This window comes from Pangasianodon hypophthalmus, chromosome 1 (assembly GCF_027358585.1).
Source record: "Pangasianodon hypophthalmus isolate fPanHyp1 chromosome 1, fPanHyp1.pri, whole genome shotgun sequence".
Lineage (NCBI taxonomy): Eukaryota > Metazoa > Chordata > Actinopteri > Siluriformes > Pangasiidae > Pangasianodon > Pangasianodon hypophthalmus.
In genome coordinates this window covers 20,442,350-20,467,124 of record NC_069710.1, presented here as the reverse complement: position 1 = coordinate 20,467,124, position 24,775 = coordinate 20,442,350, and the positions used below count along the sequence as shown (strand labels likewise).

The 24,775-nt window shown below is 40.1% G+C and overlaps 1 protein-coding gene across 4 annotated transcripts; it reads left to right on the top strand.

The window, feature by feature from the left end:
* Positions 1 to 1,260: 1,260 nt before the first annotated feature.
* gon4lb (gon-4 like b) lies at positions 1,261 to 24,572 on the top strand. 4 transcript variants are annotated; one of them, XM_034305415.2, is made up of 31 exons: positions 1,261 to 1,406; positions 3,211 to 3,419; positions 4,906 to 5,010; positions 5,112 to 5,341; positions 5,478 to 5,552; positions 5,691 to 5,741; positions 5,838 to 5,888; positions 6,092 to 6,190; positions 6,309 to 6,431; positions 6,782 to 6,946; positions 7,259 to 7,469; positions 7,771 to 7,872; positions 8,006 to 8,046; positions 8,162 to 8,274; positions 11,344 to 11,545; positions 12,817 to 12,903; positions 14,052 to 14,226; positions 16,632 to 16,782; positions 17,028 to 17,178; positions 17,357 to 17,473; positions 17,679 to 19,880; positions 20,141 to 20,426; positions 20,552 to 20,715; positions 20,859 to 21,056; positions 21,479 to 21,622; positions 21,830 to 22,126; positions 22,275 to 22,388; positions 22,869 to 23,043; positions 23,139 to 23,475; positions 23,683 to 23,785; positions 23,987 to 24,572. In XM_034305415.2, the coding sequence occupies exons 2-31, from the start codon at positions 3,218 to 3,220 to the stop codon at positions 24,098 to 24,100; spliced, it is 6,585 nt and encodes a 2,194-aa protein (XP_034161306.2). In that variant the 5' UTR covers positions 1,261 to 1,406; positions 3,211 to 3,217; the 3' UTR covers positions 24,101 to 24,572. The 4 variants fall into 4 exon arrangements, with proteins under 4 accessions (XP_034161306.2, XP_034161304.2, XP_034161307.2 ...); XM_034305413.2 differs by having other exon boundaries at positions 6,779 to 6,946; positions 22,278 to 22,388; XM_034305416.2 differs by having other exon boundaries at positions 6,779 to 6,946; positions 22,869 to 23,016.
* The last annotated feature ends 203 nt before the right edge of the window (positions 24,573 to 24,775 follow it).

The window sequence follows — 24,775 nt, the reverse complement described above, 5'->3', positions numbered from 1 at the left end:
TTAATTGTCAACTCTTTCCTTGTATTTTATCTAGTAATTGTAAATAACTTGATACTGAACTGGGGTGTTCAGTAGTTTGTATATTTATATAAAATATATAACATGTATAATAATCAATAAAAAGTGTGTATGTAAACTAGTGTCTATACATTTGAACTTAAAGAGGCGAGCAGCAGTCTTTTTCCCACTGAAAGGTAGTTACCGTAAACCGCCGATAATCCGTAGGAAATACACATCGTTAGAGCATAAGCTGTCCCGTGCTGTCGCTCCTTCTCGGTATATGGGTAACTGTACCGTCGAAAAATAGCGATTCCCTTCTGCGAACTCGAGGCCTCTCTGCCAAAGTAACGAAGCCATATGGGGTGGTGACTTTTGCGAGATGTAGTAAAGACATGGCCGGGTCAGATGGAGTGCAGATGGAGTGCAGCTCGTCAGTAAGCGGGAGCTCATGCAGCGGGCAGCGCCCCGGTAACGAGGCTGAGCTCGGCGGAGCAGAACCCACAGCACCCGCGAGCGCACACAGCGGAGGAATAGTGAACGGAGGTACACTGTCCGGAGTTAGCGCCATGTCACGAAGTGTCACTTGTCTCCTCAGAGGCTGGTTGTCTCGGGAGCTTGCCTTGAAGGTTTCTGTGGGAAAACCAAGAGGTTGACGATTTCTGGACATTTTCATTGGATTTTTCTGTGAAGTCCTCCAGGTCTGCTGTGTTTTCCAGATAATTTCACTTTTTCCTGCTGTCAGTAGTGACGGCTTTTACTATTTAAATGAATGTAATTCACTAACGTAAACACGTTACTGAAGTTGTGGGCTGAATTCAGTAGAGTTCTCACCATCCCACCTGGACTGTACCGATGAGAGGTGAATAACATTACAGTGAAGCAGAAATATACTGTAGCTGCTTTTGGCTCGTGACTCCACCCACAGCTCCACCTACACAGAGAGAGAATTGGTATCTGCTTTAAAAGCAAATTGTGATGTCCAAAATATCATAATGATGAAAGTGGATCATGTCTCCCAAACCGGGACAGCTTATTCTCACTGAGCTGACAGCCCTGATTTCTGCATAACCACCACCTCTGGAGGCACACATAACCTTTTTGACATTAAGTAATCTTCCACGGAAACATAATAGTTAGACATCAACTGTATGGATAGTATGAAAATGCCGATAATAGTGATATCGCATAATGATATCAACCCATGGGCATTTTCAGCCCTGACAGTAAATCAGCTGGAGCTTCTGTCCGCGCGCTCTGTGGTCACTAAGACGTTATCCTGCAGGGGGCGGTACTGTTTATTTCATCCTCTAGTCTTCGCGGAAGGAAATGATTGTAACACCCGCCAAACGTCATTTTGTTGTGTCTCGGTTTGCTAGCTGCTGATGGCTACTAATACCAGCTTAAGGGTAAGCAGTTTAGTACTTAAAAAAATGAATGAAGGAAAAGCAGATATATATTAGAGAGAGAGGGTAACATTTCCTGAAAAAAAACAAACAAACAAAAAAAACTTTGAGGTAGAAATGTTCTGTGTAGGGTAAGCTTAGCTAGCTTTGTGTATGTTGTTTAGTAACCAAGCTGCACTACTGCCTTTCAGTCATAGCTAGATGCAAATCGATGAACCGGACGTGTGTCCCATCAAAAAAAATGTGTAGTTAACCTGCCTGGTTTTATTTCACAGTCCAGCTGCTGCCAGAACATTTCACTAGCTATTTAACTAACTGTAGTTAATTTAAAAACACCGGAATCTAGTTAGCTTATCTGCCTAACCACAGTCTTTACATGAGGCAAAGTTAACAGTGGACACTGAGTTGTAGGTTTTTTAAAGACACTGACAGATTTTCTTCATAACCCCGTAGCGGCTCGTGACCATAGAGTTTGGTGAGGAAAGACGACATTAATAAACCCGTAACCTCAAAAAGTCGAGAGCCTATCACACTTATTTTATGCTATAGGCTACTATTTAGTGAATTTTTAGAGTACACCTGTGACAAGTAGTTGAGACTGGACAACACAGTCATCCAGCATACAGTCTAGCAGCTCTTTCTGAGCGGTTTTAGATGTACCTTTGTTTATTAATATTATTAACCAGGGTTGCCAGGTCTCAGCAAATCTCCAGACAGCTACACCCCATAAACCACACAAACGACCTGAAACTGGGAATAGGAAAAGAGACTCTTTTTCTAATTTTTCCTCAGCCTTTGCGTGGAAAACATATTTCTCACGCATTTCTGATGTACATGCACTTCATGATTCCCTTCCTCTCTCCCAGTCTTTGCAGTATATCATACAACAGAAATGGTTATGTACATCATAGACACATCCGCATTTACGCTTTCCTTTTTGCTGAAATGTATTAGACTTAATACTGATTATTTGATACAAAACTAGATCTCGGCTGCTGCGGATTTTTTTTAAACTAGTCCAATCTGGCAACCCTGTCGTTAAATCCGCTGCTCCTCCCCCGAGCATGGGGCAACGTGATTTATGTTCAGTGGTGTGCACACCTCTATTTAACACTTGTTGCTGTTGCCATTTTTGACCACTAGGCACAATAATGACTAAGGAAACTAAGTGGGGCAGTGATCTCACTGCACCATGAACATCAGTTTATATCTGTCAAATAGCAACATTTTCTTTAAATCACTTGTCATTCAAAAGATGTAATTAGTATTTAAGTGGAATTTTACATATAGGCGATGTGAATGAGGATTTAATAAAAAGTAACAGTTGTTAAATGGCTGACATAAATGCCCCTGGACGAGCCACCATTGTCATAAGCCATATGTACCCATGATCCAGATAGAAAAAAAAATAGGTATCTTGATCACAATGGGTTTCTGTCAGTGATTCTGTTAAATGAAAGTCTTACAGTGGTTTAGATCATTTTCTTTTTTTTAAATTAAACCACAAGTTCTCAACCCTGGTCTTGGAGTACCCCCTGTCCTGCACATTTTCTCTGCTCTGACTCACCTGATTTAACTAATCAGCTAATTAACAGACCTTTCTGAGTGTACTAAACCAACAACAATGATTTTGAAGCATGTTATTTATCATTGTAATGATAAGGTCCCTTATCACTGTAATGTTAAATGATTTTTGTCAGTGAAATGCTGGTTCAGGTTCTGGGTGAATTCACCACTAAAATACTCATCTAGTATATTACATTGGACTAGCACATTTTCTGTAATTGTCCCTTTTCATTACTCCTAGAAGCGAGATGAAAACAGGCCGGAAACGGAAGTCCAGCTCTCCAGAGCCTACACATGCAAAAGTAGCCAAGAGGGAGCCAAGAGTCTATGCTGAAAGCAGACTGACCTTCAGTCCACAGAAGATTTTCACTCCCAGCAAAAGAAAAGTTCCAAAAACATCTTCTCCTAGAAGGCATTCATCAAGATTTAAGTGTCATGGCCAAGAAACAGGTGCAGTATGAAGAACTTGAAGGACATGATTGTAGTTGTTTTGATTCAGTTATGATCATAGCTTGAAGTTCTTCCTTATTGGACTTTTACTTCTACTCCCAGTACACCACTAGGTTTTAGTCCACACATATTAAAGGCCATAAAATTTGAAATCATGTCAAATCGGTTAATTGGTTACATGTTAAATAGAAAAATAAAACCTATAATAATCACTGGATTTTGATCTGTTTTTTTGTTTGTTTGTTTGTTTTGTTTTGTTTTTTGCTTTTTTGTTTGTTTGTTTTTATGTGTCTGTGTGTGTAGCATACCAAAGCCCATGGTGTATGTAGGTCAGCCACTAAACAGTAAAAGTTTGAACACTAACACGAATAACATGATCCTTTATTTTATTTCAGTAGTTGCCAGATGTTGAAGTGGATACATAAACAGCATACTACGATATCTTATATTCAGTTTCAATTAGTCCAATAAAGACATCTGGATTTCATCCCAATAATTGGGTTATTCGGTGCATGGAAATAATTAATTTGATATTTGTGATATTAATTAGATGAAGCTTGGCTTTTCTATGCCAGTGCATGTCCTGGATATATAACTGAATAAAGAAGAGGAGAAGCAGTAAAGGTCATATATTTAATGGTCCAAAAAGGAAAGCATTATGTACAAATAATTAAATATTTGCTAGTAGTGACTCCATAATGTAATTTTAAGTTGAATTTTTCATCTTGTCCCTCTTCTTTGTTAGGTGTAAGTATATAAGTATATACATCATATGCAAATAGGTGACAGATTAAAGGAAAAAACAACAAAGGTAGTTTAGTAGAATTAGTAATATATTGGGCCATTACAAGTGCACCTTGGCATAGAGTCTCTGTCTCTTGAACTGTACTGGAATGATGAACGCCATTTTTTTTTTTTCCAAATGATATTCCTTCAAACATTGTTTTGATGATGGTGGTGCAGAGCGCTGTCTAAAATCATCTCCTATAGTTGTTTAATTGAGCTGAGATCTTGTGGCTATGATACATCATTTAGTATCATTTACATCATTTTCACACTCATAAAACCATTCAGTGTGTCCTCATGCCTTGTCAGTGGGGACGCTGTCATGGAAGAGAGCACTCCTGTCAGGACAGATAATGTTTCATCATAGGATAAAGGTGATCAGTCAGAATACCTCTGTATTGATTTGCAGTGACCCTTTCCTATAAAGGGAAAAGTGGGCCCAAACCTTGACATCCAAAATGTCCCACAACATAGGAGAGCTAGCAAGTTTTCCTTCAATTTGTTGCCCATCTATATCCGTCTATTGAGTCATGTAGAACTGAAATTTCATGCTTATCACGTTACTTAAATGTATGTCAACACATTTGTTGGATTATTGGTGACATCTGAAATATTTTTGCAGTTCTCAGATTATATTGAAAAATCTTAGTAATTAGCAAGGATTTATTTATTTGTTAGTTTGTTTATTTATTTATTTTAGGTAATGCTGAGAGTGAGCTTGACATGGTACGGTCCCCCAGCTGTCTGGAGTCGTCCCCCCTTCAGTCAGAGGTGGACACAGAGCTGGGACTGGTCATCACACTGGGTCAGTTAACTCTTTGTTTGTTTTGTTTTTTTGCATTTTGAATTGTCTGTATGCAAAACATGGTAACAGTATAATGAGTCGTATTTGGTGCTTGTGTGTAGATGAAGAGGGAACCGGGGAACCAGAGCAGCTGAGGAAAAAGAGTGGAGGAAAACTGATGAAAGAATTGCTAACAAATGATTATATAGAAATGGCAGATAATGAGAGAGATGCTAAAGAATCCAATCTGGATGAGGACAGTGAGGAAGAGTTCAGAAAACTGGACCGGGACTTAGCCATCAAGTCCAAACAGCACAACCTGACTTCAGTCCACGTGCGCAGCATCATTCATGTAGGTCCTACTGAGCTTCTGACATTAGAGTTGGCTCGTGCTGAATAGTTTTCATAATATGAAAATTATCTGTTTAAAGAAGCATTTTTATGAAGAGTGAAGGTGTAATCACCTGTGTGCTTTTTTTTGGCTATAGGAGGTGATCACCAATGAACACGTAGTAGCCATGATGAAAGCTGCTATCAGAGAGACCCAGGACATGCCCATGTTTGTATGTGTGATTTCACTGTATATGTTTAAGGGTTATGTCAATATATCAGTGAAAGTATTCTGCCTTGATATTTCCTGTTAAAAGTTATTGTATGTGTAATGAACTTTATTAGACTGTTCTTTTATTATGTTAACACAGGAGCCCAAAATGACACGTTCAAAGCTCAGAGAGGTTGTTGAGAAAGGGGTGGTGAGTTTGGTCTGTTTATTTTATTGTTCATTGGTTGACATTGCTTGTGTAGAACCAATGGATATTCTCTGATATATCTGTTTGGCTTTCTTTCAGGGAATTCCCAGTTGGAATATCTCACCTATCAAGAAATCAAAAGAAATAAAGGTATCTTTTATACTATGTGTGTATGTGTGTGTGTATATAGGAGACGGTTTATATAAGATGTTAGAATACAGTTTAGATGTTGAGGATTAACTCTTCTTAAGTAACATCTAGTAATCATAACTTCTGAGCCAACATTGTCCCGTCAACATCTTATTTTCCAGCATCTTATTCAAATTAAAACACTGTAAATGCTTTCTTTCCAGCATCCTCAATTTGTGGACATTCCTCTTGAGGATGAGGAAGACTCTTCAGATGAAGAGTATTATCCTGATGAGGATGAAGAGGATGAGACTGCAGAAGAGGTAAGCAAAACTCAGTCATTCATGATATTTCATTTTCTGAGGAAACTTTCAGTGTATAAAATTGTGTGATTCCTGAAAACACTCTTAACGCAATTAATTGTATATTTGTGACGCACAGACTATCCTTGAGAGTGACTTGGATAGCATAGCCTCATCACCACGTATCAGTAGACGAGCTTGCTCTTGCACACCCGTAGATCTCTCAGAGTGTGATGAACAAAGAAGCAACAGTCCACGAATGGTACCATGCAACATTTTTACAGCACTCCCATGCTTATTCACATAGAACATTTGGGGTTTCCACAATGTTTGGGACAGTGGGTTTAAGTGTATGTGTAATTGACCTTTTTCTAAGCCAAAATTAAGAGCTCACTTCCATGACAGGACCAAAAAGGCTATATAATGTTTTCAAAGCCAAACATTTATATAGCTAGATCTTTTAGATGGTCCACACCTGATGCCTTTTATAACTAGCTTTTCTAGCCTTGAACTTCAATTCAGTTTCATCGTTGTACATGTTTAATCTGAGTCTAAAAAACCACACAAATTTATTCTTACATTGTTTTTTCCTTTTCTCTCTCCTTTAAGAAGCCAAGGCACTTGAGAGTAGAAGCAGTGCCTATGGGCCCCCCTGCTCCACCCTCCCAGTCTGGTGTCCCCTCTCGGCCCTCAAGGGTACTTGATTCATTTATGGAGAAACTGCATGCTGTGGATGAAGAGCTGGCGCTCAACCCCCTCTGCATGGAGCCTTACCAGGTATAGAGATTGTTGGAGAATAGGTTTTCCTAGTTTATTTACGATGCTCGCTTAAATCAGCAGTGTTTGTGCCCCAGCAGTGGCTCAATTTTAAGCCAAGAACATCAGCACATCAGCTCTACGGCTGTACCTTTCTTGTGCACTTGTAAATTTACATGAAGTGAGCAAGACACATTGCAGCATAATTCTCATTGAACTTCTTTTGGCAGCCACCAGTTATCCATTACCAATAACTTTGTTTATTTGTATCCCTACCGCCTCCCAGTGAGAGCTCTGAATTTGGAAGAATGCCATCTGATCTCTCTCTCTTAGTCTCTGAGTAATGAGAATGCTGAGGAAAGCTTGGTGGCATGCCGGACACGATCCAAGCGTCCGTTGAGGGATGTCCCATTGAACCAGCTGGAGGCTGAGCTTAAGGCTCCTGACATCACACCAGACATGTACGATTGTGTCTCAGCACTAGAAGACAAAGAGTGGAGCCACTGGCTACAGGGCCTCATGACATCACACCTGGACAATGAAGGTCAGATCTGCAACAAAGGATAGAGCTACACTATACACTTTACTTTGTATTTAACTAAACTTCCTGCATGAAAAGCCTCACACACGTTATTTAAGTGATGGAAGACTTTACATTTTGCACAGAAAATTGAGCTATACAAATTTTGATGAAAAAACAATGAAGTGTTGTTTTTTTTTTCCCATTTTGTTGTTGTTGATCTTAAGTCCCCAGTGAATTTGACAACTAAAGTAAAATAGAATGATGCTTAGACTTGCACAGAAAATTGCTTTCTCCTCTCTCACTTTTTTTTTGATGTTTTCAGAAGAGGCTGATGATGATGATGATCCTGAATATAACTTTCTTGATGATCTTGATGAGCCTGATTTAGAGGACTACCGCAACGACCGTGCAGTTCGCATTACTAGTGAGTTCAGTCAGGCCCTCACTCTCATTTGTGCATCTATATAAGATGCCATATTTCCGTAATGTGGAGAGAACAAATCATACAAGTCGCTTGGTTTAAAGTATTATCATTTTCTTTCTCACTTTTCCTGCAGAGAAGGAAGTTAATGAGCTAATGGAGGAGCTATTTGAGACGGTAAAATGATTGTAAAAGAACTAACAAATACGCTTGTAAAATGCTGTTTATTATCATATAATACTTTTTCATATTCCATCCCTCTGTGCTGACTTGCTTTTTGTCTTATTCTTAGTTCCAGGATGAGTTGGGAATAAATGAGGACGAAGAAACCCATGAGGAAGATGAGGAGAGGGGAAAAGTGTCCTCACAAAGTGTCGCCAAATTCAATGTCCCCCAAGCCATTCGGTACACCACATTTTACCTGTCCAGTACATGTATAAATACTTTTAACAAGGCAGAACCGTTTGTTCTAACACACATACGCACACTCTCTCTGTCGTCTGTCATCTATCTCTGTCACTTTCTGTTTACACAGGGCTTCATTTAGCATCTGGTGCTGTGTCTGTGAATTAGTGAAGGTGCCTCAGGGCACGTATTCAGTAGAGCACACCATGTCATCCAAAATTAAGGGATGCACCAATCCCATACAATACCGATTTTTCTGAGGCAAAACTATCATCCTTATAGTAATCCAGCCTGCTTTTCTCAAGCTGCTAAAGTTGTGTTGTCAGTCAACCCTACATAATCAAAGCATAATCACAACATACGTCAGTGTTTTTTCAGACTATTTCCACATTTGAAATGCAGGGAAAAGATGAAATATGCTTTTACTGGGATTGAGCTTTGAATAATCCAACATAAGTTGATCTCTTAAGAAATTTACACTTTAAATGAATGAACTTGCCACTCTATATTTGAAGTAACTATTTAAAGCTGCTGAATGGAAGATTTTAAAGGTTTGCTTGCTCTTGTTCTGTGTCATTCTCTGCTGCAGCATATTAACGTAGGGCATGACTTCAAAGTCAATTTATATTCAGAGAGAATTCAGTGCTATAAGTATTATGCTTAAATAGTAATGACACCAGTGGTATACTGACAAACTATTTAACATGGTAGTATGCAGTTTGGGACATGGCCTGAGTGTTCGCGACTCACAGCATGCCGTTGTGTAGGCTCACTTCTATCTGCATCAGAGGTGGCTCCACACATCTCTGTGGCCAATAGATGCAAATTAGCACCCTTACTCTAGCTAGCTAAAATACTGCATAGGGATCAAAACGAAGTAATGTTTTGGTTTGGTTTCCGCTGTGTGATCCCTCTGTGTTTTATTATATAATCCGTATATTTTGTAATAATAAAACGTTAGCATGCTAGCAAAAATCGAGAAATATACACAATGACATCTTGACTCATTCTCACCCAATATAACTGAATTTGAAATATAGAAATGCAGAGAAATACAGAGAAAAGTAGAATCACCTCCCTTTTGTCACTATCTGGCCATTCTTTTTCCCATTGTTAACAAAGAAATCCTACACACAGTTGACATACCATAGTAATACCGATTAACATAGTGTTTCCATATACAACAACAGAGCTCAGTTGTGGTAAAAAAAAAAAAACTGTTTCTAATATCATTTCCACATGTACGCACACAGTCCTCCCTTTGGGACGGAGCAGCAGAGATGTGCTGTGTATGTTTGGGTAGGGAGGCAGAGAAAAGTGCTCAAAGTGTCACCTGCCTTGCAGCAGAGTGACAGCAAGGTGTGAACACTGACGAGCTACAGTGCATACGTGCTCAAACACACCTAGGCCCTGATGATGTTTATCCTCTGGTGTGAGCCTGCAGGTGTGTTTTAGTGGCAGTATGTTCCCCGTTCAGATGAGCCAGTGATCGCTCAGCTATCAAGGAGCAAGGAACGTGCTCACACTATACTCATACTATACTATCATTAATAACAGTGCATTTCTACTCCTCAGTGTTTGATTTGGGGTCCTCTGAGCTCTTAGTTGTCTTTTATTGAACATATGTTTTATGATTTGCTTTTTATGGGGAACATTGTTCAGCTCTGTGTAATCTGTTGTCAGTAAACAAGCATGCAATACTGCATGTCAGCCTCAGGAATGAAAAAGAAAGTACTTGATAAAAAAAAATACAAAAATAATTCCAGGTCACGTTTAATTATGTTTGTTAAGGCCAGAGTGTAATTTAAACACTGTTGCAGGGTCTTAGTGGATGTTAGTTACTGGAGTAGAGAGCAGCTGTTTCCTTGAACTTGGCCTCTTTCCCTTTCTCTGACTTGTCCTCTGAAAGGTTTGTATGCATGTGAACATTTAGGATAATCCAGGCATGGCAGACCGGAATAGAGCTCATTTACTGGATTAAATGGCAGCTGTGTGCCTGATACACATGCTCACACACTTTTAGATGCCATTTTTCCCATAACTCCTGTTAATTTAGAATGGGTTGGGGTGGGGGGTTGCTCTTATTGTATACCACAATTAACCCTGAATCTCAATCTTAAAACACTGATTTAAATTTTAAAAAAATAAAAAAATAAAAAACGCATTTGTTTATATTTTAGTTTTAGTATCAAATAATAATACAGTATTTCTTGTTAGTACTTTTGAAGAAAAACTAATTTTATTTCTAACTTCATCCTGTGAAGTTAGACACCCTTCATCATATGCCCCAGGCATAATATGCCATGATTTACTCAAAAATATAATGATGCTCCAGGAATAGTCTTATATAGCCAGATAGACAAGTACCCTTGCCTGCCCATGATAAGTGCTATTCAGGTGGTTACGCGCCTTTAGTGGGAGCGAGTGATCAGTAATTGAGTGTATGTGTGTGTTTGTGCGTGATGTAGCTCTGGAAACATATGCTCATCTTCTGCCTGGATTGAAACTCAAAATGTTAACGAGCTGTAGTGACGTCTGTGTTTCTTGTTTCCACATAAAGCCTTGTGTGTCTGTGTCTGTGTCTGTGTCTGTGTGTCTGTGTGTCTGTGTCTATGTGTGTGTTCTTATGTGGATGTTAGAAAGGTTAGGAAGAGTTTTATTTGTGTTTGTGTATTTTGTTTAATGACGTATGGGTATGTCCCCCCCTTACTTATCTTGAATACTTATACTGAATCTTATGTGAGAGATTTAAATTTTTGATTTTTAATGAATTTGCAAGAATTTCTGAAAACTTGTTGTCGCTTTAATCTAATCTATAACACAAATGTGCAAAAACCGAAGGGGTCTGAATACTTTCTGAATCCACTGTGTGTTTTATAAGTTTGAAGTGGCTCAGTCAATCAGATTGCCCCATTTTTGGTAAATGCAGTGCATGGATAGCAGAAAAAGGAAATTCATAAGCATGAGGAAATGGAGGAAAAACTACGGCAACATTCCAGTCCTCACAAAAGTAATCTCCTAAAAATGCAACTGAAAAAGGTATAACAATTGTTCTCTGTGTGTGCCCAGATTTGAGGAGCCGCTGGCTCAGATGTTGACCGTGTGCAGGCGTACAGTTCGTGAGCAGCTAGATGCTCTCCAGCAGCGTCGAGAACACCAGAGTCGACCTCAACACAGTGCACCAGGGCCTGCCATGCTCCTCGTCCCTCCTCCCTGTACCTTGATGGTGACACCTAATCAGAAACAGCAGCTGCAACAGCAGGTCCAGCAGGTGAGCACAGGGGAACTTGATATTAGATTTCCGGGAGGCAACATGCAGACACACAGGAGACAGATTTCTGGTCCCAAGATGGTCTAAGTCATTTGGTAACTACTGATCTAGGCCATTATTACTTGGCACTATGAATATGTGAATTATTAGGGGGCCAAGCACCGAAGGTGCATAGGCACCCTCTTGTTATTCTATGTTTTCTGGCTAGGGTGTCTATAGCAGCCCGTAGAACTATCTGGTAAAAAGTTGTGAAATTTGGCGTGCTGATTGGGGAGAGTCTAAGGAACATTCTGACCAAATTTGGGCCAAGTGCTGCCAATAATGTAGTGCCACCATCGAGTGAAATTTGGGCCTAGTTTGGAAGTACATTTATGGTCATTACTTTTGAACCGTGTGTCCAAAGTTTAAAAGCCAGGCATCCTTGGGTCGAGACGAGTTCAGTGAACCCTATGACGTCAATTTCCACCTAATTAGATTTTCCGCCATCTTGGATTTTGTCAAAAACAGTTTTTTCGGTACTCCTACAAATTATGTCCAATCATCACCATCACCAATTTGGCACACGTCATCTTTAGAGAAAGCCTCACAAAAGTTATCAAAAGAATTTTGAATATTCCAAACAGTCTGTCCATAATGGGCCAATGAATCTGACGGCCAAACAGGAATTGAGGCTGTATCCCAGCAACAACTTTGCGCACTGACACAAAACCTGGTAGGCATATTCAGGACCATGGCCCGAGGCTATGCATCAAATTTAGTGCCAGTACCACCTACTGGTCAAAAGTAAAAATAACATGCTAAAAAATGCTTAAATCTAACTGCCATTTTTGCAACTCCTCTTCCAAATTTTGTCCAATCTGCACCAAATTTGGCAGAGATTATCTTGACATCTGTCTAAACAATGCTGCAGCAATGCCACCCTGCTGCCCATTTGTTCATCTAGACCTTTTCTCCTACAGTCAGAGAATTCTAGCACTGTCTGTGGTCAAAACATTAACATCATGAGTGAAACTACAAATCACTCTTGAATCCTTTTGCCTAAAGTTATGGCTCTGCTTTCCTGTGATTGCATTCAACAATGGTAGCATGTCTGTGAATGTGTGGCTCACCGTGTCTGGGTGCTTGGCCCCGAAAATGCTGCGTGCAGCTTAAATTGAATTTATAATCTTTCAGAAGATTCATCCTGCTTTATCCTGGTGTAACAGTAAGTCTTACTACCTCTCCTAATCTTTTGAGTATGGAGGGGTTCACTGTATGTGTTTGTGTTACAGCACGTCCAGTTGTTGACGCAGGTGAACATGCTGTGTAGCCCTGTTGAGGCACTACAGAGCCAAGCCACCATCACCAAGCTCTTCCTGGTAAATATCAAAGACTATTTTCTCTCCTGATTAAGAATAGTATAAAAGGGAGTTGACTGCAGAGTTAAGGGGATATCTGGGGAGAAGAAGCTCACTTCTCTTGTTGTGTTTCACAAAAACTGTGGCAGAATTTATAGTAGATGTAATTTCATGAATCCTCAAATACAGAAATTTCCCGCACCCCGCCTGCGCAAAGCCTCCGGCGGCTGGACTGTCCCAAGTGTTTGTGTCTAGGGAGGAAACAGAAAATGTCTCTTTGTTAACGCAGAACCTGTTTAAAGAGATGTTGTAAATATTTGTTATATATATATATATATATATATATGTGTGTGTGTGTGTGTGTGTGTGTGTGTGTGTGTATATATATATATATATATATATATATATATATATATATATATATATATATATATATATTATGTATGTATGTATTATATGTTCATGTATATGTGTGTGCAGTAGACTTACCATTGTTCTTATAGAGGATGGATGTGATAATACTTACCTGATACTTACCTGTTGTGTCCTAATGGTACATTCCACTTGGGCGGAGCCTCTGCTTCATAAGCATGGCTCTGGCCCACAGTAGGCGTGGGACATTAAGGCAGAAGTTAGGAGTTTAAAGTGAGATTGGCTATCATAGTGCAGTTACATTTAGTAATCCTTCGTGTAGAAGGAAACCTGTGTATATCTATATATTGTGAATATCCTTCTTTTCTGTTTTGTTTCTTTTGATTTTGTTTTGGTTTTGTGTCTTTTAGGGGGGCAGAAACCTTAGTCAACACATAAACTCCAAACCAGTCCAGCATCAGTGCAAAATAGTTACTGTTCCTAGTATCATTTTAAATAGTCTGTATAAATCGCTCCAATCCAGTTATTTCCTAGCCAGCACTTGCTGAAACCATAACTGATGTACCTGTTCGCTGCATCTGTACAAATGTACTCAAAGCAGATTTGCAGCAAATAACATTTTAAGGCAGATTAATTTGTTTTTGTCATATGTGATGAGCAGTATTTTAAAATCTACAGATTTGTGGATTAGATTATACTGCCACCCACAGTAACTTCTGAATAAGTGTCATTACAGTGTGTATGTCTTTAGACTGAACTAGAGTAATGCTATATTGGTTTTCTGTGCTGTGGTTTAGACAGAGTTGCAGTCATTTGCAGAGCGGGCAGAGCAGATGAGAACAGTGGTTCAGCCTGGGTTCAAAAGCGCGTTCCGGGTGTGTAACCTGCAGCCATCTCTGGAACTGCTGGAAGAGCTGGAGAAAACAACCTCTCCACCCATTCCTCCACCCAAAAGTACACAATCGCCTGCTGGTGAGATGGCAGTAATTTCCTGCATTTTGTTTTCATGAACTTGATTTTTACCTTATAAAATTCTGTGTATGCTTTCAAAAATGGTAATAGTATAATTTATATATAATGGATATAAAAAAATTCCACACATCCCTGTTACAATGGCAGGTTTTTGTGAAGTAAAAGAATGCTACTAAATCATGGCAAAACTTTTCCTACCTTTAACGCGAAATTGCAAAGTATACAAATAAAGAGAAAAATGATCAGAAACCTTTTAGGGAAAAAAGAAAAAGAAAAAAAAAACTTACAATAAACTAGTTGTATAAGTGTGCACACCCCTAAAATAATACTTTGTTGAAGCACTTTTTGACCTTATTACACCACTCAGTCTTTTTGGGTAAGAATCTATCAGCGTGGCACATCTTGACTTAGCGATATTTTCCCACTCTTTCTACCAAAAACATTCTGGAGCCGTCAAACCGTGAGGACATCTCCTGTGCACAGCCCGCTTCACATTACCCCACAGATTTTTAGTTGGATTTGGGTCTGGGCTCTGGCTTGGCCATTCAAAAACATTGATCTTTTGGTTAAGCCATTCCTTTGTAGATTTGGATGCATGCTTTGGGTCATTGTCATGCTAAAAGGGGAAATTCCTTTTCATCTTCATCTTACTAGCAGATGCCTGACTGTTTTGCATTACAGTTGACTGGTATTTGTAGCTATTCATGATTCCCTCCACCTTGATTAAAGCCCTAGTTCCAGCTGAAAAAAGTAGTCCCAAAGCATGATGTTGCCACCACCATGCACTATCGTGGGTTTGGTGTTCTTTTGGTGATGTGTTTTTTCCCCAACAAGCATATCTTTTGGAATTATGGAATTAATTAAAACTTTTGAAATTGTTCTTATCAGACCATAACACATTTTGCCACATGGTTAGGGTGATTTAGTTGGGCTTGGATGTTTTTTTGTGAGTAAGGGTTTCTGTCTAGCCACCATACCCCATAGCCCAGTGAATAATATAGGAAATTGTTGTCACATGCTGAGAGTAATGAGTACTTGTCAGATATTCCTGCAGCTCCTTTAATGTTGCTATAGGTCTCTTGGCAGCCTCCCTGATAAGTTTTTTTCTTGTTCTTTTATAAATTTTGGAGTTATGTCCCGTTCTTGGTGATGTCACAGTGGTGCTATGGTATATTTAATGTTTTAGAAATTCTTTTATACCCTTCTCCTGGTCGATATCTTTCAAGAAGCAAGATACCGTACAGGCTTTGTTAGCTCTTTGTGGAAACGGCTTCATCAGTCAAATGAAACCAAGAATATATGAAGAAAATCCTACAGAAACAGCTGGTTTTTATTTGGGGTTAATCAGAATAATTTCATTGAATACATGTGTATGATAATTACTTTTAAACATGAGATTGAATGTGATTGGTTCATTCTGAACGCAGCCACATCCCCAATTATAAAACATGTGCAGACTTATGCAACCAGATTATTGTAACTTTTTATATTTTGTATTTTTCCCTAAAATTTTTCTGATTTTTTTTCACTTAATTTTTGTACATAATTTAACATTGAGGGTGGAAAAAGTTCTGACAGGATTTATCTTAGTTTCATCTTTTTACTTCACCATGCCAAACCTGCCATTTTAACAGGGGTGTGTAGACTTTTTATATCTACCGTAACACTTTGTGTGGTGCACTAGAAAAACTCATCACATGATTACATTTTTTGACATTATATATAATTATGAAAACTATGAGTTTTCCTAAACCGAAATTGGTGTTATTTCACGTATCTCAATCACAAGTAGAGTTCTAGCATTTTAAATTTTGGTAATCCTCAAAAGTGAAAAAGGAGAAAAATGCATTTAAAGATTCCATTACCTTTATTCTGCTTTATTCTAGCCTACTGACTGACAGGCTATTTAGCAATCATTATATTTTTAATGACGTTACTTCTTTTGTATATTGTGAATTATTAGGATTCATTATATTTATGAATATCATAAAGCATTTGGAGTGTCCTTAATAGCTCTGTTGTTATCTCTGTATTATCTCAGTTGGACTTAATATTGATTTAATATTATCCAGAGCTGACAGGCAAGCAAACACCCTGCCTACCTCTGCATTCTTAACCTTATCTACTTGTTGAAAACCCATTTTAAAGTAGTACTGCATAAATTTGCAATGGAAAATGATTTATTACCACATTGTGTTCGTGAATTATATTTGTTTTCTCAAAGTAGAAATGTCAATGACAGGGGAAAAAAAACAGATTTCTTGTTATTTTTGGCAATCTTCCAGAATTCAGTCCTGGGTTTTCCCAGACTGCCAGACATATTACTTATGCACGTAGCTGAGAATAGAATAGATCAGCAAAAGATTACTGTTGTCAAAAAAGTCTTTGTGTATCTGTCTCTGCAGTGCATCGCTACCCATTTCTCCCAGCTCACCTGGCCTGGCTGTTTGCCACTAGGTCAGTGTTCTTGTATCCAGAGTTACTGCCCCATTGCAGCCTGGACCCTGCCCTGCAACCCCCACGCAGCAAAACTATTTACACGAAAGGAGAGGATGGGTATGCTAATCATTTACCCTTTACGTTTTATTTACTGAAGTTCTGAAGAGTGTATTTTACTAATGAACTCCTTAAAAAGCCGGTTACTAGGTACAAAATCAAGCCTTTACGGTATACTACCATATGTGGTCCACAGATGAAATCTGACTTATTGGTGCAGTGAACAGTATTCCTCTCTTTTTTCCTATTTCTGTCTCCCTCCATCTTCTTTTTTTTTTTTATGCTTCATCTGTTTCTGTCTCTAGTCTGATTGTTCTGGGACTGAAGCATTTTAGTGAGACTGAATTCCCCTACCACTTAATGAGTCAGTATCTCATTCAGCCTAAGAGGGTGGAGCAGCTACGGGCTCGTGTGAAAGACATGTGCTCGAGCAGGGCTACAGACAACATCATCAAGGTGCCTCATTTTTGAACTGTTTCCCTATACTGGCATGGTGCCTAAATGTATGATTAATGCATGGTTTTACTTTGTATAGACTTAATATGTTATTTGATTGTTTTCATGTCCATTAATAAGTTGAGGGATTTTAATTGCAGCAGAGCTGCTACCATTGCTAACTTGTTCTTTTCTTCAGTTTTACTGTCAGCACCATGCAGTTCCGCCTCTACCTGTGGCCTGCCGTCCAGTTGTCCCAGGTGAAGAGCGCCCACCTGTGGAGAGAGAGAAGAACATCATGCCAAACTGGCTTTGGGTAATGAGTCCTCTTCAGAAAAATTAAAACTATAATTTGGCACAAATTCTCAGCATGATGGACCAATGGTGTTGTATGAATTTACATTTTTTGCATGACAGAAATATTTTTACACTGAATTGTCTCTGCAAAAATTGTAATAATGGCCCATTAAATGTACTCCAAATAAATTGAACTGTCTTAATATTAAATTTTATTTCAACAGAAAAGTTTGCCATACATACATAAAGCAGTGTTTGAGAGACAATCAGAAGAGACGACATCATTTGATATAAGGACGACAATTGCTTCACCTCCTCTCCCCACCTTTCCAGAGGGAACACAGTATCCACTGTACCTCCCTAAAGGTTTAACTCTGCAACTGCATCCTTCAGCCAAGCGTCAAAGTTCGGTTCGACCATCCAAGCCCCGTCCTCTGCATGGTTTTGCACGTTCTGCTTCCACTCCATTAGCAAAGGCCCCTTTATGCCCTATTAGTACAGTTAATTTATTGTCCCCAGTCCCAGCTCCCCTCCCCTCTCAAGGAGTAATACTGTTGACTCAGAGCCCCTTAATTCCAGTGAATGAGGCTCTCCCAGTGACCCAGGTAAACACAACCCCTGCTCATGGAACAGTGCCATTAAACTCTGTTGGTCCTGTTAACTTCCAGTATGTTGTTCCACAGCAGGCCTGTGTTAACCCCATAGAGCCTCCTGCTAGTTTGCCCCCAGCTACAGTTCAGATACCTTCAACTCTAGCTGTATCCTGTAATAGGCCTCTCCCCAGTAATGGGGTAGGTAAGTGCATAAAGCTTTTGCAGAAGAAAGCAGAATTACCTAGGAAACAAATCATGCCTAGAAAACTGCTTCCCATTCAGCCTCCCCTGTTTAATTCAATGGCACCAACTGTCACATCTGCTAACTTTATAGAAAACAGCTCAAATCCTGCTCCATCTGTGGTCATCATCCAGCCTTCCTCCTTACTGGATACTCCTTATGTCCATCCACCAGTAGACTCACAAGGATTGGTCAAGTCCTCTACCACTCCACCCCATCAGGATTCATTTACTCAAACAGTCAATGGTCTCCCTGACCCAGGAACACTGTCCAGGCCACCGCTGCCTAGCAACAGTGTGAGAATGTCAAGCCCAGACACTAATAAGGAGCCAGCAGACAGCAAGTTTAAACGAAAGAATAGTCCTGTGTTTATTTCAAATACCCCTTCTCCTCCACTTCACACGACTGAAAGCCTCAAATCAAGCCCTAGCGTGCAAAGCGTGGGCAATCAGGAACAGTCCTGGCCCAGAGTGAAAGGTGAATTTGCATGTGATGCACTAGTGTCAAATCACCAAAGCAACCCTTTGCCAGACACTGTAGTTAATAGCACAATCACTACAAATCTCAACTGTGGTTCAGTAGCGCCCAGAAGTAGAAGTATTAGAGTTACACCACCCAACACCAACCTCTCGGCTCACTGTGATTTACCTGCAGACAATTCTCAGTATATATTACTTCAAGCAGCTTCACAGGTGGGCATACCACAATCCTTTCTAATGCCCAAAACCAGTCTGATCCCAAATCAGCCTCAGTTGCATTCTGCTAGAGGAGAAAGCAAAGTGCCTCAGCAAAAAACTACAGTTTACAGCTCTGAGACTTTTTGTACACCAAGCATGCCAAATGTCAGAGAAGACCATTTATCACTCCTTACTGTTGGACTGCCTTTGGAAGGTACTATAAGCCAAGCCCCAGATCTACCAAGCAAAGATATAGGTGATGAGGAGTTGTGGAAAGAGGATATGGAGGCAGGAGCAAAGGTAGGTGGAGAAGATCTGGCAAGCACTCTATTTGCAAGCCCCCTTCTTACGCTGTCTGAGTCCTCCTGTAGCCCAGACTCCAATTTGAGCAGTATCGGCCATATGGACTGCAGTACAGAGACATTAGAGAATATCATGGAGGACAGCCCAAACACTGGAAGACAGCACAGCAGCCACTTTAGTAAAGAGAGTGATGGTGGGAGCACTCATGCCCCTGCTAACTCACACAGGAGTGAAGGACAAGTTAGCAGTACAGGTGAAGTACCAGGACTGCTCACTTTTACCTCTGGTGCTGAAAGCAAGGAACCTCTTGGGGGAGGAAGGGGGTTGAACAAGGGAGATGGAGGAGAGGAGGGAGAAGGGCATCAGAATGAAGAAAGAGGTGGAGGTGAAGAGAAGGATGCAAATGATAAAAGTGAGAAGAGAGGAGATGGGGATGGTGGGAGAGAGAGCCAGGGGAATGGAGGAAGGGATAGAAATGATGATGAGAAGGATGGAGATGGAGAGCGTGAAGAGGAAGAGGAGGACTTTGATGAGCTCACACAAGATGAAGATGAGGAGGAAGTGATGTCATCAGCATCAGAGGAATCTGTTCTTTCAGTGCCTGAACTGCAGGTTTGTTCTGCATCTTTAATTTTAATTGATTCAATTTTGGATAAGTATAATTGATGGAAGTGTGAATATAAGCTTTCACTAAAGCTTTACAGTGGGTAAATGATCAGCAAAAAAATGGCCCTGGATAGAATTCAGGACAGCCATGTGCCATCTCTAGCCAGAAGTGCATGGACTCTTCAGGCATTTAACAAAGTGTGTTTCTTGTTTCTTTTTTTTTTTTTTTTTTTTTTTTTTTTTTTTTTTGTGCGCTTCCCCATCAGGAGACAATGGAGAAGCTGACTTGGCTGGCATCAGAGCGGAGGTTATGTGGGGAAGGGGATTCAGAGGAGGACAACTCTCCAAACTCTCCCACCTCCCCCACCTCACCCACCTCGCCAATCTCTCAAAACTCACAGGAGGAGAACACAGAAGATGAGGAGGATGGGGCATTGAAGGGTGAAGAGCTAGAGCCCACAGAGGGAGAGGGAGGAAAACTCCCTGAAGGAGATGCACCTCAGGAGGATGACCCTCCACAGAACAGTGTGAAAGGAGCAGGACGTGGTAGAGGTCCGTTCAGTAGATGAGCTTGTATTTCTCCTTTTTGTGTGAGAGTCATGAATGTGCTGCTGAGTCATTCTTATGTCTACAAAGAAGATTAGAACACAGATTTATCAATTCATTACTTATGGCAGGTCGTGGTCGCCCTCCACCCCGCAGTCTTAGGAAAAGCAGACGACAGGAACGGAGAAGCAAGGACACTTCAAAACTCCTCCTGCTCTATGATGACCACATCCTGGATAATGATCCGATGAGGGAGAGCAAGGACATTGCTTATGCCCAGGCCTACCTCAACAGGGTCAGTGGACTTTTAACCTTTAAAAGTAAACTTTTAAACATCTGCAGGATGAAAACTTAGATGTACATACCTTTATTCAACAATTAATCAACTACATTCCAGAGCCTTGACTTATTCTTTCTCATACTGTTGATATTTCTCAGGTGAAAGAGGCCTTGCAGGACACTCCAGGCAAGTTGGAGGAATTCTTGAGTCTGCTATATGAATTTGAGCAGGGAAGCGAGAGTCGTAGTGCTGTTGAGCTCTTCTGTGAGCTGAAACCTCTGCTCAAAGACTGGCCAGAACTGCTGAGGGACTTCGCTGCTTTTCTTCTTCCAGAGCAGGCTCTGGAGTGTGGCCTGGTATACTATTCATTCTTTACTCAGTAATTCACAAATGTATTCATTATATATATATATATATATATATATATATATATATATATATATATATATATATAATGAATACATTTGTGGAGAGAGAGAGAGAGAGATCTCGCATAAGATTTTTTAATTAAACTTTTTGATCATATATGGGCTGTAGGTGGTGGAAAAAGTTATTATTGCATAACAGTTTCACAGTTGTTGATACTGTCAGTTTCCTTAATGATGTTGCTACACTGTGTGACATCTGTTGAAACATCTGTAGTGACATTGGCTGTTTCTGTCTGGCAAACGTTACCGAATTCATGTTGGCAAATGAGACTCATTGTAACAACATACAGTAAATACTGAATTGAAACCCAATGTCAATAACATCAGATTGTTATTTTTTTAATATGTAGTTTGAGGAGCAGCAGGCTTTTGAGCGTAGCAGGAGGTTTCTGAGGCAGCTGGAGATCAGTTTTGGGGAAAATCCTTCTCACTACCAGAAGATTGTGAAAGCTCTTCAGGCTGCATCTGCTCCCACACCTGCAGGGGTAGAAGAGGTGAGTGACAATATGAGAGTGGGAGGCATAGACAAAATTATGCATACTATTTTTAGTCTAAACTTAATTTGTTCATTAAAAAAGGCTAACCCATTCAGTCAGTAACTATGCCCTGCACAGAAGGTTCAAAATATTTCCATCACGTGTACGCTAACTGTTTGAGTACATTTGTATTATGAATAATACTATTCTCTCTTGGTGTCTCAGCTCAAAACACAGATGGCCACCCTCCTTAAAGGTCACACACACCTGCAGGGAGAGTTCTCTGTATTTTTTGATGAGCTCCGTCCACCACCAGCACGTCCGGGACAGTTTGAGGAAGCAGTCTGGCCTGAGGATGGAGGGAACATGACAGAAGGAGGTGATGGAGTGAGTCTGGGGAGTGGTGGGTTTGAGGAAGTCACACTCCCTGATCTGGAGGAGGAAGAGGAAACACCCAAAATTCCCCAGATAACAGGAAAGAGCAGGAAAAGAAAAGAGCTAGGCGCACACAGGAAATACAAGGTGAGCAAGCTGGTGGAGCATTATGGTGGTCACACAAACTTATTTTTGTGGTCATTATTCACTTCCCAAAACCACACAGTCAGTTGCATTCATTTATTCACTCCTTCATTTATAAGAAGAGGCAGAAGTGTTATTGTGGTGTCATCAGCAGGCTTGTGATTGGCCAGAGAAGCACTGCCCCTGCCACTGCCATTTCTCTGATCATGATGCTAAGCATCGCCGACACAAGAGGAAAGGCTGCCCTCGCTGCCATGGCATCAAGGTGTGTCTTATTTTACCAATTAAGTATTTGTTTATTTACTAATTCAGTAGTGAATAATCTTCTGAATTAGGTGGTATTTGGTATTTTTATGATGTGTATCACAAAGTTTGCCAAGAACCATTCAGGTTAACACAGGAAAATGAGAGAAACATTTGGTACATAAAAATGTATTTTAACCATGTGGTGGTAATACTGCATTTAGTTGTCTCTGTACTCATACTCTGACAATGACAATAAAGTTGAACCTAACCTAACCTAATAATTGTGTTAATCAGTGTGTATGCAGTGTAAACACATACATACATATAGTGTTTATACAGTACATACATACATATAGTGTTTATACAGTGTATAAACTGTATGTGATATTTGTGGTATCTCAGAAAATTGTAAATTGTGTAATTTGTCGTGATATCAATATTATATCAGCTAAAAGTGTATGCGTGTCTGCGTATCTGTGTGTGTCTATTTGCTCTTTAGGGCACTGATGGCTCCAGGTCGCAGAAGACTGGTGATAACTCTTTCCCCACAGCAGACCCTCAACCTGAGAAGCAGGAAGAAAGGGACAAATCTGAAAAAGGAGTAGAGGAAGAGAAAGAGACAGAGACAGAAGTTAAAGACGAGTCTGGTAGCTGGGCAAACAGTCCACATCATGGCATGTGCATCAACCATTCAGTTTGTTTTATATTACAGTAATAGTGAGCTGAATACTTTTACTAAGACGGACCAATCAATCTATCTCTCTATCAGAGCCAGAAGGACAAGCATGGGAGTGCATTAAAGCAAACCCTTTGGCCAACCCTGAAGAAAGGGAAGATGAGGAGGAGCAGGAGGAGCAGGAGCAGGAGGAGGAAGAGGAGGAAGAGGAGTGGAAGGAGGGAGAGAGGGAAAACTGTTCCTCTCCCAGTAAGTCTATAAGGGAAGAAGAGGTTCCAGCTGCTGAAGATTCGGACACACTTCTTCTTCCTCAGTTGGGAGCAAGGGAGATGGCACAGCAGAGCCGTCAGAGTCCCTCATCTGAAACACCTGTCTGTGCCAAGAACATCTCCCTTACTCCCAGTGGAGAGAAAGTCGTCCTTTGGACCAGGTCAGCACCAACCTAGCAGTGCTATACGGCTGCATTCAATAATTCTATACCTTTCTCAGCTTAGTTGCAAATCACTGTCCTTTATGTATTGGTCACAAATTTTTTGCTTGTGCATGTTTTGTCTTTGAATATTGAAACAATATAATGTGGTAAGCTGGCACCACATTACTCTATTGCTTACAATTTAATTGTTATTTTTGCTTCCAGAGAGGCAGATCGGGTCATTTTAACAGCCTGTCAGCAGCAAGGGGCCAATCAGAGCACCTTCCAGTCTGTGTCAGCACAGCTTGGCAACAAAACTCCCAGTGAGGTATTTGTCACTTTTTTTAACACAACTCTATAATTTTAAAAAGGGCATTAGATAAGGAATCTCCAGGACCTAGTCTAGCGTCTGAAATGCCTCTAGAATTATGTGCCAAAAAGATGTCAGAAAAATACTTATGGCCATACCACACCCTAAAGCCCACATTGTCAGCATTGTTATTTTTGTACCATTTACCCCATTCTGTAGGTTTCCAAGAGGTTTCGGGACCTGATGCGTCTGTTTCATACCTCAGCTTGTCAGGCCAGCTCAGATGAGGAGGCCACTGAACAGCAGTCAGCTACTGACGAGGAGCAGGACTAACACACTCCTCTCAGAAGCTACACTTGTAGACAACGTGACTACAGTAACCATGGGAACACAATGAGCTATGGAAGTCACATGCTAAACTTACATAGCTGAATTTATTAGACAAACTGCCATCAACCTGATTGCCCTTCAGGGACATGGTTTTATGGCAGTCCTGAAAATGAGCGTGCTTAGGTTCAGAAATTCAACTAATTTATCACCAGCTTATGAACTGAGAATGGCAGCTACTTGTTCCATTAAATTGGAAAGACTGTTTTTGTTTTGTTTTTGTTTTGTTTTTTTACATTTGCTTCACAGTGGGCATATTGTATATATTATAAGTTTGGGCAAGTCCCAAATATGTACAGTATTTTTTACGTAAGAAGGTGGATTTTTTTTCCTGTATGTTTGAGGTTTTGATGAAAAGAAAGTAGGAAATTTCCTTGTCTATGAAGAATTAATAAAAGTCTTCTCTGTATAAGAAAAACACTGTTTCAGTGTCAACACAAAGGAAAAAACAGTGCAGTATTCTTTGTTGATGCCATTTTTATATTTGAGAACATAGGGGGGGTGTTTTGTAGTGCCATCAGTGTTTTCTGAAACATCTTTCGGAAATGGAGATAAGCTATAGACAAGTGATCTGATATTTTATATCTATTGATTGTAGTAAGATACAGATAAGATTCTCAT